The 16,035-nt window shown below is 38.3% G+C and overlaps 1 protein-coding gene across 2 annotated transcripts in view; it reads left to right on the forward strand.

The window, feature by feature from the left end:
* Window positions 1–2,290: 2,290 nt before the first annotated feature.
* LOC117328282 (membrane frizzled-related protein-like) overlaps window positions 2,291–16,035 on the forward strand; it is a 49,593-nt gene continuing 35,848 nt past the window's right edge. For both annotated transcript variants that reach the window (XR_004532949.1, XM_033885800.1), the window contains exon 1: window positions 2,291–2,952. Coding sequence is in view for 1 of the 2 variants with exons in the window: in XM_033885800.1 (XP_033741691.1) it covers window positions 2,898–2,952 (55 nt within the window). In the remaining variant the exon portion in view is untranslated. The remainder of the gene's footprint in view (window positions 2,953–16,035) is intronic.

Raw genomic sequence — 16,035 nt, forward strand, 5'->3', positions numbered from 1 at the left:
GTTGTTGGTTATTAAACAGTTTGTTAAGGAAATTTGGAAGTTTGTTGTTTGTAATTTGGCGTTTTGTTGTTTGTTATTTGGCGTTTTGTTGTTTGATATTTGACGTTTAGTTGTTCGGTATTTGACGTTTTGTTGTTCGGTATTTGACGTTTTGTTGTTGAGTATTTAATGTTTTGTTGTTGGATGTTTGACGTTTTGTTGTTGAGTGTTTGACGTTTTGTTGTTGAGTGTTTGACGTTTTGTTGTTGAATGTTTGACGTTTTGTTGTTGAGTGTTTGACGTTTCGTTGTTGGGTGTTTGACGTTTTGTTGGTCGGTATTTGACGTTTTGTTGTTGGGTATTTGACGTTTTGTTGTTGGGTATTTGACGTTTTGTTGTTAGGTATTTGACGTTTTGTTGTTGAGTATTTAATGTTTTGTTGTTGGATGTTTGACGTTTTGTTGTTGAGTGTTTGACGTTTTGTTGTTGAGTGTTTGGCGTTTTGTTGTTGAGTGTTTGACGTTTTGTTGTTGAGTGTTTGACGTTTTGTTGTTGGGTGTTTGACGTTTTGTTGGTCGGTATTTGACGTTTTGTTGTTGGGTATTTGACGTTTTGTTGGTCGGTATTTGACGTTTTGTTGTTGGGTATTTGACGTTTTGTTGTTGAGTGTTTGACGTTTTGTTGTTGAGTATTTGGCGTTTTCTTGTCGAGTGTTTAACGTTTTGTTGTTAGGTATTTGGCGTTTTGTTTTGGGGCATTTGGGGTTTTGTTGTTGGATGTTTGACGTTTTGTTGTTGAGTGTTTGACGTTTTGTTGTTGAGTGTTTGACGTTTTGTTGTTGGGTATTTGACGTTTTGTTGTTGGGTATTTGACGTTTTGTTGTTGGGTATTTGAAGTTTTGTTGTTGGGTATTTGACGTTTTGTTGGTCGGTATTTGACGTTTTGTTGTTGGGTATTTGACGTTTTGTTGTTGGGTGTTTGACGTTTTGTTGTTGAGTGTTTGACGTTTTGTTGTTGAGTGTTTGGCGTTTTGTTGTTGGGTGTTTGACGTTTTGTTGTTGGGTATTTGACGTTTTGTTGTTGGGTATTTGATGTTTTGTTGTTGCGTGTTTGACGTTTTGTTGTTGGGTATTTGACGTTTTGTTGTTGGGTATTTGGCCATTTTTTGTTTGGTGTTTGACGTTTCGTTGTTGGGTGTTTGTCGTTTTGTTGTTGAGTAATTGTCATTTTGTTGTTGGTTGTTTAACTTTTTGCTGAGGAATACCTGGAAATTTGTCGTTGGGTATTTTTGTATTAAGTTGTTGGTTAATTGCCGTCTTTTGTAGGTTATTTGGCGTTTTGTTGCTGGTTATTTGAAGTTTTCTTGTTTGGTATTTGATATTTTGTTGTTTGCTATTTAACGTTTTGCGGTTGGATATTTAGCGTAATGTTGTTGGTTATTAAACAGTTTGTTAAGGAAATTTGGAAGTTTGTTGTTTGTAATTTGGCGTTTTGTTGTTTGTTATTTGAAGTTTTGTTGTTGAGTATTTAATGTTTTGTTGTTGAGTATTTAATGTTTTGTTGTTGGGTATTTGACGTTTTGTTGTTGGGTGTTTGACGTTTTGTTGTTGGGTATTTGAAGTTTTGTTGTTGGATATTTGACGTTTAGTTGTTGGGTATTTGACGTTTTGTTGTTGGGTATTTGACGTTTTGTTGTTGGGTGTTTGACGTTTTGTTGTTGGGTGTTTGACGTTTTGTTGTTGGGTATTTGACGTTTTGTTGTTGGGTATTTGGCCATTTGTTGTTTGGTGTTTGGCGTTTTGTTGTTGGGTGTTTGGCGTTTTGTTGTTGGGTGTCTGTCATGTTGTTGTTGGTGTGTTCTGTGATGATTTGAGATTCCTATCTTTGGAACCATATTATCAGAGCAAGGATGATTATTAATTCCGTGGAAGTTGTCTCTTTTTACTATAGTGATGATGAGCCTATTAAGTCGTTACAGCACGACTGTTGTATACATCGTACCGGTGGAATCTCTAGCTATCCTCCAGGAAGGTAGGAATGGTACTACGACTGTTGTATACATCGTACCGGTGGAATCTCTAGCTATCCTCCAGGAAAGTAGGAATGGTACTTGGGCGTCAATCACCTTTCCTCCATGACGACAGGCTACCTGTGTGCAGTTAAGTATGTCATAATCCTTAACGACGAGATGATGCCATATCAGGTGGAGTATGTCTGCCTTAACGACGGCATGCCCCAGCAGCAGCAGTAGCAGTATCCATACAGCAGCCGCTATACCAGCTGTCTATCTGTTTCCTGTACAGTCGATAAGGACATGTCTACCTGGACCAGATCCAGGTAGCTTTATACTCAGGTCACCATACCAATAACGGCAGCCAAACGTCATATAGATGTCGTCATAGTGTCCATTAGATAGTAGTTATATAAGGATATGGACCGGTATACCAGTATGTGTGATTGCTGCTACAATTAGGTATTATTGTAAGTACTCCGTGGACACGGCAGGCTAACAATGATCTCATACTAGTGCGTCATTGTATTGTCACTACGGTACCTTCCGAGTGGGGTGAACAAGCCAATGTCTACCGACACGGAACCGTACACATACAGGAGATACACTAAATAATAAGTTATTAACAATAGTCAGAGTTATCAAACGCGGAGGAGCAGGGTCGCGGAACACGCTCAAGTGACTATTCACCTGTGACATGGACAAACACGAAACATGCGCGAGGTATTCCTGGTTTAACGGCAGTCGGGAACATGTAATGGTGGCTTTTCTTGTCGGATATAGATAAAACGACTGAGTGAGGAAATTAAACATTTGTGTTGATCATTGATGCCGTGTCTATGTTACCCTAATTTAAGGTGACGCTGGGATTTAGACATGCGGAAAATACTGAAAAAGTGCACATAGAATGTGGATGTACGAAACAGATCTCAACCACATTAGTCGGATTTTATTAATTACAGGTAAGTGTTTCTGTTTATCTGGGATTAGTGTTTCTGTTAAATACAGGTAAGTTTTTATTCTGTTACAATGTATGTTTTTTTACTGGTCAGTAAAACAAGCGTCCGAAGTTTTAGACGTAAGTTTAAACAGTACAGGTGACCATTGTGAAATTCTGTATACAAAACAGTAACGAAGGATACCCCTAAACCTATATAACCACATCTACAAACAGTAAGGAAGGATACCCCCTAAACCTATATAACCACATCTACAAACAGTAACGAAGGATACCCCTAAACCTATATAACCACATCTACAAACAGTAACGAAGGATACCCCCCTAAACCTATATAACCACATCTACAAACAGTAAGGAAGGATACCCCCCAAAAATAATATAACCACATCTACAAACAGTAATGAAGGATACCTCAAAACAATATAACCATACCTACAAACAGTAACGAAGGATACCCTCAAAACAATATAACCACATCTACAAACAGTAAGGAAGGATACCCCTAAACCTATATAACCACATCTACAAACAGTAACGAAGGATACCCCCATAAACGTTAGATAAATAGTATATACTAGAATAATTGTAAAATTGCTTATTAGTAAAATTGTAAACAACATTTTAAACTCTTAAATGTAGATTTCGAGAAATTATTTCATACAGAAGACGTTAAATTGTTCACAATATTTTAATGTTGCAACGCAGTTTTATATGTAAACGTTCACCAGCTGTTTTGCTATAACAGCCGAGTTATATATAAAGTTACTGGTTAACTAGATATTAATATTACAGCCGAGTTATATAGTTATATGGTTAACTAGATATTAATATTACAGCCGAGTTATATAGTTAATGGTTAACTAGATATTAATATTACAGCCGAGTTATATAGTTAATGGTTAAATAGATATTAATATTACAGCCGAGTTATATAGTTATATGGTTAACTAGATATTAATATTACAGCCGAGTTATATAGTTATATGGTTAACTAGATATTAATATTACAGCCGAGTTATATAGTTAATGGTTAACTAGATATTTCAATATTACAGCCGAGTTATATAGTTAATGGTTAACTAGATATTAATATTACAGCCGAGTTATATAGTTATATGGTTAACTAGATATTAATATTACAGCCGAGTTATATAGTTAATGGTTAACTAGATCTTTCAATGTTACAGCCGAGTTATATAGTTAATGGTTAACTAGATATTAATATTACAGCCGAGTTATATAGTTATATGGTTAACTAGATATTAATATTACAGCCGAGTTATATAGTTAATGGTTAACTAGATATTGATATTACAGCCGAGTTATATAGTTAATGGTTAAATAGATATTTCAATATTACGGCCGAGTTATATAGTTAATGGTTAAATAGATATTTCAATATTACGGCCGAGTTATATAGTTAATGCTTAACTAGATATTAATATTACAGCCGAGTTATATAGTGACTGCTTAACTAGATATTAATATTACAGCCGAGTTATATAGTTAATGGTAAACTAGATATTAATATTACAGCTGAGTTATATAGTTAATGGTTAATTAGATATTTCAATATTACGGTCGAGTTATATAGTTAATGGTTAACTAGATATTAATATTACAGCTGAGTTATATAGTTAATGGTTAACTAGATATTTCAATATTACGGTCGAGTTATATAGTTAATGGTTAACTAGATATTTCAATATTACAGCCGAGGTATATAGTTAATGGTTAACTAGATATTTCAATATTACAGCCGAGTTATATAGTTAATGGTTAACTAGATATTTCAATATTACAACCGAGTTATATAGTTAATGGTTAACTAGATATTTCAATATTACAGCCGAGTTATATAGTTAATGGTTAACTAGATATTTCAATATTACGGCCGAGTTATATAGTTAATGGTTAACTAGATATTAATATTACAGCTGAGTTATATAGTTAATGGTTAACTAGATATTTCAATATTACGGTCGAGTTATATAGTTAATGGTTAACTAGATATTTCAATATTACAGCCGAGTTATATATAGTGACTGATTAACTAGATATTTCAATATTACAGCCGAGTTATATAGTTAATGGTTAACTAGATATTAATATTACAGCTGAGTTATATAGTTAATGGTTAACTAGATATTTCAATATTACGGTCGAGTTATATAGTTAATGGTTAACTAGATATTTCAATATTACGGCGGAGTTATATAGTTAATGGTTAACTAGATATTTCAATATTACAGCCGAGTTATATAGTTAATGGTAAACTAGATATTTCAATAATACGGCCGAGTTATATAGTTAATGGTTAACTAGATATTTCAATATTACGGCCGAGTTATATATAGTGACTGGTTAACTAGATATTAATATTACGGACGAATAATATAATCACTGGTAAACTAGATATTTCAATATTACGGCCGAGTTGTAACAGTTCAGAAGTTTAAGCTTAGTTCGATACACAAATAAGCCATGTTCAAATGGATGTTTGTACTTCAGTTGATTGAATATCCGGCTGCCGATCTATAAACCGGTTCGTTATGTTTGTAAAATGAATTAGTGAATCGATATTAGTGAAATTTCTGACATTGGAACAGCTTATAGACAAACACCGATCGGTCACTCTATGGCTTTATTGGTTCGTAGCCAGCAACCCTGGACAGCTATATTGGTTATTGGTTTACATTGATCTATTGTGATAACGTTATAGATATACAGTGTACAGGGAATGACAATGGCCGTAATTTAATGGAAAATGGCTTCATACACTTAGTTATAATGTGTTCCTAGTATCATGATATGGTATAATAATGTCAAAACAGACAACAATGACATTAGATCATTACAGAGGCTGGAAGGTACAATAGTTAAGATGAATAATATATATTAAGATATAATAGGATATATTAAACGTTTCAGATTTTTAGCTTTATATCTAACATACTGGGGATTCAAAATAGCAACAATTCTACGACAATAATACCATCTTATATAACTTGGTATCAGTTTTCAAATGTATCATATCTCATATATAATACAAACTATGTCATTGTACTTCCATGATACATGATAGAATAATCACTCCAGGCAAATACGAAGTGTATCAACAGAATCGTTTATCAAACGTTCAAAACCATTTGACCAGTCAATAATTACAACAAACGACCGATACCTCGTCCTCGACTTTCCTTATCATATACGGTACAAATATGGCCTACAGTCACCACAGGTACACTTTCCTTATCATATACGGTACAAATATGGCCTACAGTCACCACAGGTACACTTTCCTTATCATATACGGTACAAATATGGCCTACAGCTACCACAGGTACACTTTCCTTATCATATACGGTACAAATATGGCCTACAGTAATCACAGGTACACTTTCCTTATCAATTACGGTACAAATATGGCCTACAGCGACCACAGGTACACTTTCCTTATCAATTACGGTACAAATATGGCCTTGTCACCACAGGTACACTTTCCTTATCATATACGGTACAAATATGGCCTTGTCACCACGGGTATACTTTCCTTATCATATACGGTACAAACATGGCCTACAGTCACCACAGGTACACTTTCCTTATCATATACGGTACAAATATGGCCTACAGCCATCACAGGTACACTTTCCTTATCAATTACGGTACAAATATGGCCTACAGCCATCACAGGTACACTTTCCTTATCATATACGGTACAAATATGGCCTACAGCCATCACAGGTACACTTTCCTTATCATATACGGTACAAATATGGCCTACAGCCATCACAGGTACACTTTCCTTATCAATTACGGTACAAATATGGCCTACAGCCATCACAGGTACACTTTCCTTATCATATACGGTACAAACATGGCCTACAGCCATCACAGGTACACTTTCCTTATCATATACGGTACAAATATGGCCTACAGTCACCACAGGTACACTTTCCTTATCAATTACGGTACAAACATGGCCTACAGTCACCACAGGTACACTTTCCTTATCATATACGGTACAAACATGGCCTACAGCCATCACAGGTACACTTTCCTTATCATATACGGTACAAATATGGCCTACAGTCACCACAGGTACACTTTCCTTATCATATACGGTACAAATATGGCCTACAGTCACCACAGGTACACTTTCCTTATCATATACGGTACAAATATGGCCTACAGTCACCACAGGTACACTTTCCTTATCATATACGGTACAAATATGGCCTACAGCCATCACAGGTACACTTTCCTTATCATATACGGTACAAATATGGCCTTGTCACCACAGGTACACTTTCCTTATCATATACGGTACAAATATGGCCTACAGCGACCACAGGTACACTTTCCTTATATACGGTACAAATATGGCCTACAGCTACCACAGGTACACTTTCCTTATCAATTACGGTACAAATATGGCCTACAGCCATCACAGGTACACTTTCCTTATCAATTACGGTACAAATATGGCCTACAGCGACCACAGGTACACTTTCCTTATATACGGTACAAATATGGCCTACAGCCATCACAGGTACACTTTCCTTATCATATACGGTACAAATATGGCCTACAGTCACCACAGGTACACTTTCCTTATCATATACGGTACAAATATGGCCTACAACCATCACAGGTACACTTTCCTTATCATATACGGTACAAATATGGCCTACAGCCATCACAGGTACACTTTCCTTATCATATACGGTACAAACATGGCCTACAGCCATCACAGGTACACTTTCCTTATCATATACGGTACAAATATGGCCTACAGCCATCACAGGTACACTTTCCTTATCATATACGGTACAAATATGGCCTACAGCCATCACAGGTACACTTTCCTTATCAATTACGGTACAAATACGGCCTACAGCTACCACAGGTACACTTTCCTTATCAATTACGGTACAAATATGGCCTACAGCCACCACAGGTACACTTTCCTTATCATATACGGTACAAATATGACCTACAGCCATCACAGGTACACTTTCCTTATCATATACGGTACAAATATGGCCTACAGTCACCACAGGTACACTTTCCTTATATACGGTACAAATATGGCCTACAGCCATCACAGGTACACTTTCCTTATCATATACGGTACAAATATGGCCTACAGCCATCACAGGTACACTTTCCTTATCAATTACGGTACAAATATGGCCTACAGTCACCACAGGTACACTTTCCTTATCAATTACGGTACAAATATGGCCTACAGTCACCACAGGTACACTTTCCTTATCATATACGGTACAAATATGGCCTACAGCCATCACAGGTACACTTTCCTTATCATATACGGTACAAACATGGCCTACAGCCATCACAGGTACACTTTCCTTATCATATACGGTACAAACATGGCCTACAGCCATCACAGGTACACTTTCCTTATCATATACGGTACAAACATGGCCTACAGCCATCACAGGTACACTTTCCTTATCATATACGGTACAAACATGGCCTACAGCCATCACAGGTACACTTTCCTTATCAGTTACGGTACAAACATGGCCTACAGTCACCACAGGTACACTTTCCTTATCATATACGGTACAAATATGGCCTACAGCCATCACAGGTACACTTTCCTTATCATATACGGTACAAACATGGCCTACAGCCATCACAGGTACACTTTCCTTATCAATTACGGTACAAACATGGCCTACAGTCACCACAGGTACACTTTCCTTATCATATACGGTACAAATATGGCCTACAGCCATCACAGGTACACTTTCCTTATCATATACGGTACAAATATGGCCTACAGCCATCACAGGTACACTTTACTTATCATATACGGTACAAATATGGCCTACAGCCATCACAGGTACACTTTCCTTATCATATACGGTACAAATATGGCCTACAGTCTTCACAGGTACACTTTACTTACCATATACGGTACAAATATGGCCTACAGCCATCACAGGTACACTTTCCTTATCATATACGGTACAAATATGGCCTACAGTCACCACAGGTACACTTTCCTTATCAATTACGGTACAAATATGGCCTACAGCCATCACAGGTACACTTTCCTTATCAATTACGGTACAAATATGGCCTACAGCCATCACAGGTACACTTTCCTTATATACGGTACAAATATGGCCTACAGCCATCACAGGTACACTTTCCTTATATACGGTACAAATATGGCCTAGAGCTACCACAGGTACACTTTCATTATTATATACGGTACAAATATGGCCTTGTCACCACAGGTACACTTACCTTATCATATACGGTACAAATATGGCCTACAGCCATCACAGGTACACTTTCCTTATCATATACGGTACAAATATGGCCTTGTCACCACAGGTACACTTTCCTTATCATATACGGTACAAATATGGCCTTGTCACCACAGGTACACTTTTCTTATATACGGTACAAATATGGCCTTGTCACCACAGGTACACTTTCCTTATCATATACGGTACAAATATGGCCTACAGTCACCACAGGTACACTTTCCTTATCATATACGGTACAAATATGGCCTACAGTCACCACAGGTACACTTTCCTTATCATATACGGTACAAATATGACCTACAGTCACCACAGGTACACTTTCCTTATCATATACGGTACAAATATGACCTACAGTCACCACAGGTACACTTTCCTTATCAATTACGGTACAAATATGGCCTTGTCACCACAGGTACACTTTCCTTATCATATACGGTACAAATATGACCTACAGCTACCACAGGTACACTTTCCTCATAATATACGGTACAAATATGACCTACAGTCACCACAGGTACACTTTCCTTATATACGGTACAAATATGGCCTTGTCACCACAGGTACACTTTCCTTATCATATACGGTACAAATATGGCCTACAGTCACCACAGGTACACTTTCCTTATCATATAAGGTACAAATTTGGCCTACAGCCATCACAGGTACACTTTCCTTATCAATTACGGTACAAACATGGCCTACAGCCATCACAGGTACACTTACCTTATCATATACGGTACAAATCTGACCTACAGTCACCACAGGTACACTTTCCTTATCAATTACGGTACAAACATGGCCTACAGCCATCACAGGTACACTTACCTTATCATATACGGTACAAATCTGACCTACAGTCACCACAGGTACACTTTCCTTATATACGGTACAAACATGGCCTACAGCGACCACAGGTACACTTTCCTTATCATATACGGTACAAATATGGCCTACAGTCACCACAGGTACACTTTCCTTATCATATAAGGTACAAATTTGGCCTACAGCCATCACAGGTACACTTACCTTATCATATACGGTACAAACATGGCCTACAGCTACCACAGGTACACTTTCCTTATCATATACGGTACAAATATGGCCTACAGTCACCACAGGTACACTTTCCTTATCATATACGGTACAAACATGGCCTACAGTCACCACAGGTACACTTTCCTTATCATATACGGTACAAATATGGCCTACAGCGACCACAGACTTCAGTAATCCGTGGTTTGTGTTGTTATAGTGGATAAACTAATCAGCAATAGAGGGAACTACAAACATCAACGAGGTCAGAGGTCAATGTCAGAAACATGAGGACACTCATTACTACTGGGAAACCATCACATTACTTATACTTGGCGATGATGGGAGTTATGTCATCAACGTGGTAGGCGGTGTAAAAAATGTACAAGCCTAATATTTTAAAAAGACCAACATAGATGCATTGCTTGAACGGCGGACATCTTGATGACTATTGAAAAGGAACGTTCAAAATATAGAACTTTTTTTTTTTTTATTATTTTTTATTTTTTTCCAGATTTTGTTCATAAATACAATACATTTGAAACATATATGCACACACATTCTCACACTTACACCCACAGTAACTATAATCCTTACTCATGATTCAATTACATCATCATCATCATATCATCATCATCATCATCATCATCATCATCATCCTACTCCTCCTCATCATCATCATCGGTTCATCATCATCACCCTCATCACCATCGATTCATCATCATCATCAAAAGAATCACACTTAATCATCATCATCATCATCTATCATGATATCACCATCCATACTTAAATCAATATAATTTTTTTTTTTTTTTCATCACGATAAAACATCATCGTCCTTATCATCACACAAAAAACATCATCCTCATCACAATCATTTTAAGTTAACATCTATACAGACATCATTCTTGTCATCATCCTTTTAAGAGAAATTATCCTTTTCATCGTAATTATCATCATTAACATCATCTTACATTCATCATTCAATCACAACAATTGAGTATCATCATCATCATCATCATCATCATCATCTTTACATTTTATTATCAAGTTCATTTTCATCATCATATGATGTGGAGTTAATCATAAAGAATTTGAACCACAAGCCTCACATCTACTTACATCATTTACATATTAACACACATACATAACCTAACCTAAATTTATACAGAGTGAGAGAGAAGCAGACAGACGCACTATCACACAGACAAGACAGACAGACAGACACACACACACACATAGACACAGACAGACACACACACACACACACATAGACACAGACAGACACACACACACACATAGACACAGACAGACACACACATAGACACAGACATACGCACCATCACACAGACACAAAGACAAGACAGACAGACACACGCACAGACAGACGCATACTCGGACACACCATCACACAGAGAACACACACACAGACAAACACGACAGAAGCATGGGAGAAAATTTCTTTAAATGGTAAAAATAAAAAGTATTGGAAAGGAGCTAGAACAGGCGATGTCAGTCTTTGGGGACATAAAGCTATATATGCAAAGAGGAACTATCTTTTTCAGATATAGAACTTAATATCAGTTGTCGGGTTGTATGATGTCTGGTTTTGTTGAGGTATTCGATGTTTGGGTTTTGTTGAGGTATTCGATGTTTGGGTTTTGTTGGGGTATTTGTTGTCAGGTTTTTGTTGAGGCAGTTGATGTTTGGTTTTTGTCTAGGTAGTTGATGTTAGGTTTTTGTCTGGGTAGTTGATGTTAGGTTTTTGTCTGGGTAGTTGATGTTAGGTTTTTGTCTGGGTAGTTGATGTTTGGTTTTTGTCTGGGTAGTTGATGTTAGGTTTTTGTCTGGGTAGTTGATGTTAGGTTTTTGTCTGAGTAGTTGATGTTAGGTTTTTGTCTGGGTAGTTGATGTTCGGTTTTTGTCTGGGTAGTTGATGTTAGGTTTTTGTCTGGGTAGTTGATGTTAGGTTTTTGTCTGGGTAGTTGATGTTTGGTTTTTGTCTGGGTAGTTGATGTTAGGTTTTTGTCTGGGTAGTTGATGTTAGGTTTTTGTCTGGGTAGTTGATGTTCAGTTTTTGTTGGAGAACGCATCCTTACCAGGATCGACATAGGTTTACTTGGCTGGTGACGATCTACAGCTGGCCGTCCTGGAATATCTCGTCGTGTTCTCCTGATACTTTAACAGTGGTCCCTGTACAGTCCCTGTGTACATTTGGTTCCTAGCCTCTCGTTTCGTGGAATATGCGTTAGAACGATTATCTAAGGAACGCTCGATATTCTCCTGTTTTGGATGGAAGCTTTGTGATCCGATGTTTATTGTGTTGTTTTCTCATTTGCCGTCGGACTGACGTCCTCCTCGTTCCTCGATAAGCTGTCATAATGAAACCCCCGACCGTGGGAAAGCCTATTGTCTTTTCTATTCCCTAACACTAGTGACTGGATTTAAATCTCTCGTCATCATTGTCACCATCGTCGGATTGTTTATCAAATTACCTTCCGATATCGAAACTAGGTATCAAAATTGATAACAAGGCATAAATCGTGAGGGATTTAATTTGTGAATACCGTAATTCTACCTCTGAACTAAATTGTTCCTCTATTATGTAGATTTTCATTGTACATAAGGAGAGGAATACATGAGAGTTAGTGTAGCGAGGTCGTACTCAATAAATAACGGCCAAGTAGTCATTGTATATTTAAAATTATATTCACTAAACGGACCAGTCTACACCTATGAGGGTCTGTAGTTTGAGTGAAAGGTTGAGTGTGGGGTTAGTGTGGTTTTAGTGTAGGGTTAGTGTGAGGTTAGTGTGGGGTTTAGTGTGGGGTTAGTGTGAGGTTAGTGTGGGGTTTAGTGTAGGGTTAGTGTGGGTTTAGTGTGGGGTTTAGTGTGGGTTTAGTGTGAGGTTGAGTGTGGGGTTAGTGTGGGGTTTAGTGTGGGGTTAGTGTGGGGTTTAGTGTGGGGTTAGTGTGGGGTTTTGTGGGGGTTTTAGTGTGGGGTTGAGTGTGGGGTTTAGTGTGGGGTTAGTGTGGGGTTTTGTGTGGGGTTTAGTGTGGAGTTAGTGTGGGGTTAGTGTGGGGTTTAGTGTGAGGTTGAGTGTGGGGTTAGTGTGGGGTTTAGTGTGGGGTTAGTGTGGGGTTAGTGTGGGGTTTAGTGTGGGGTTAGTGTGGGGTTAGTGTGGGGTTTAGTGTGGGGTTAGTGTGGGGTTAGTGTGAGGTTTAATGTGAGGTTAGGGTGGGTTTAGTGTGGGGTTAGTGTGGGGTTTAGTGTGGGTTAGTGTGGCGTTCGCGTGCGGTTGCGTGTGGGTTTCGTGGGCCGTTTCGTGTGCGGTTCGTGTGGCGTTTCGTGTGCGGTTCGTGTGGGGTTTCGTGTGGGGTTTCGTGTGGGGTTGGTGTGGGGTTTAGTGTGGGGTTGGTGTGGGGTTTAGTGTGGGGTTTAGTGTGGGTTAGTGCGGGGTTAGTGGTGGCGTGTCGCGTGCGGTTTCGTGGTGGGGTTTCGTGGTGGGGTTTTAGTGGGGGGTCAGTGGTGGAGGTTTTAGTGTGGGGTTAGTGTGGGGTTTAGTGTGGGGTTAGTGTGGGGTTTAGTGTGGGTTAGTGTGGGGTTTAGTGTGGAGTTAGTGTGGGGTTTAGTGTGGGGTTTAGTGTGGGGTTTAGTGTGAGGTTGAGTGTGGGGTTAGTGTGGGGTTTAGTGTGGGGTTAGTGTGGGGTTAGTGTGGGGTTTAGGGTGGAGTTAGTGTGGGGTTAGTGTGGGGTTAGTGTGGGGTTTAGTGTGAGGTTGAGTGTGGGGTTAGTGTGGGTTTTATTGTGGTGTTAGTGTGGGGTTGAGTGTAGGGTTTTAGTGTGGGGTTGAGTGTAGGGTTTAGTGTGGAGTTAGTGTGGGTTTAGTGTGGGGTTGAGTGTAGGGTTTAGTGTGGGGTTTGAGTGTAGGGTTTAGTGTGGAGTTTAGTGTGGGTTTAGTGTGAGATTGAGTGTAGGGTTTAGTGTGGGGTTTAGTGTGGGTTTAGTGTGGGATTGAGTGTAGGGTTTAGTGTGGGGTTGCAGTGATCTATTGTCTGTTGTACAGTCACATATTCTCTGTTCTAATGAACTATTAGTGTTACTTTCCTGGATAGTGTAAATCATCCTCAGAATACCAATCACCAAACATTAGTTAATGTAGCTAATAAGTGTTCAGTGACGCGGAAACAGGTGCTTTGTGTGAGACTGATGAATATTTAACGACGACAGTTAATTAGTCGATGATGTGGTTATCTTTACTGTATAACACTGAACACGGGTCGAACCTAGTCTCCTACTTAACAATACTATCCTCCATTTGTCAATCCTTGCATTGTCATGTTTTGGCAGCATGTATTGGTTACACTGCTCATCCCAATTAGAATACGTGTTAAATATTAAAACTGTGTCTGAAACGTCTATACTGGTGAAATAGTTAGATCTTTTCACATAATACATGTAGTGTGAAATGTATTAATTTTTCACATGTAGTGTATAAAGTGTTGGGTTTATAACAAAACACATGTATTGTCTTAAGTGTTAAATTTATAATAGAACACATGTATTGTCTGAAGTGTTAAATTTATAATAGAACACATGTATTGTCTAAGATGTTGAATTTATAATAGAACACATGTATTGTCTAAGATGTTGAATTTATAATAGAACACATGTACTGTGAAATCGATTAAAACCATATCATAAAAAAGCGGCTTGATAGTTACATAAGGAAGAAATCGGTAGTGCATCATAGGTAAAGAAAGGCTGTGACTTGTGTAACGAAAATATGTATATAGGGTTTCTGATTCTGTTACACTAGTAACATTGTCTATAGGGTTACCCATTCTGTTCCACTAGTAACACTGTCTGTAGGGTTACCCATTCTGTTCCACTAGTAACACTGTCTGTAAGGTTACCGATTCTGTTCCACTAGTAACACTGTCTATAGAGTTACCCATTCTGTTCCACTAGTAACACTGTCTGTAGGGTTACCGATTCTGTTCCACTAGTAACACTGTCTGTAGGGTTACCCATTCTGTTACACTAGTAACACTGTCTATAGGGTTACCCATTCTGTTCCACTAGTAACACTGTCTGTAGGGTTACCGATTCTGTTACACTAGTAACACTGTCTATAGGGTTACCCATTCTGTTCCACTAGTAACACTGTCTGTAGGGTTACCGATTCTGTTACAATAGTAACACTGTCTATAGGGTTACCCATTCTGTTCCACTAGTAACACTGTCTGTAGGGTTACCGATTCTGTTCCACTAGTAACACTGTCTATAGAGTTACCCATTCTGTTCCACTAGTAACACTGTCTGTAGGGTTACCCATTCTGTTCCACTAGTAACACTGTCTATAGGGTTACCCATTCTGTTCCACTAGTAACATTGTCTATAGGGTTACCCATTCTGTTCCACTAGTAACACTGTCTGTAGGGTTACCCATTCTGTTCCACTAGTAACACTGTCTGTAGGGTTACCGATTCTGTTCCACTAGTAACACTGTCTGTAGGGTTACCTATTCTGTTCCACTAGTAACACTGTCTGTAGGGTTACCCATTTTGTTCCACTAGTAACACTGTCTATAGGGTTACCCATTCTGTTCCACTAGTAACACTGTCTATAAGGTTACCGATTCTGTTCCACTAGTAACACTGTCTGTAGGGTTACCCATTCTGTTCCACTAGTAACATTGTCTGTAGGGTTACCTATTCTGTTCCACTAGTAACACTG

This window comes from Pecten maximus, chromosome 5 (assembly GCF_902652985.1).
Source record: "Pecten maximus chromosome 5, xPecMax1.1, whole genome shotgun sequence".
Taxonomy (NCBI): domain Eukaryota; kingdom Metazoa; phylum Mollusca; class Bivalvia; order Pectinida; family Pectinidae; genus Pecten; species Pecten maximus.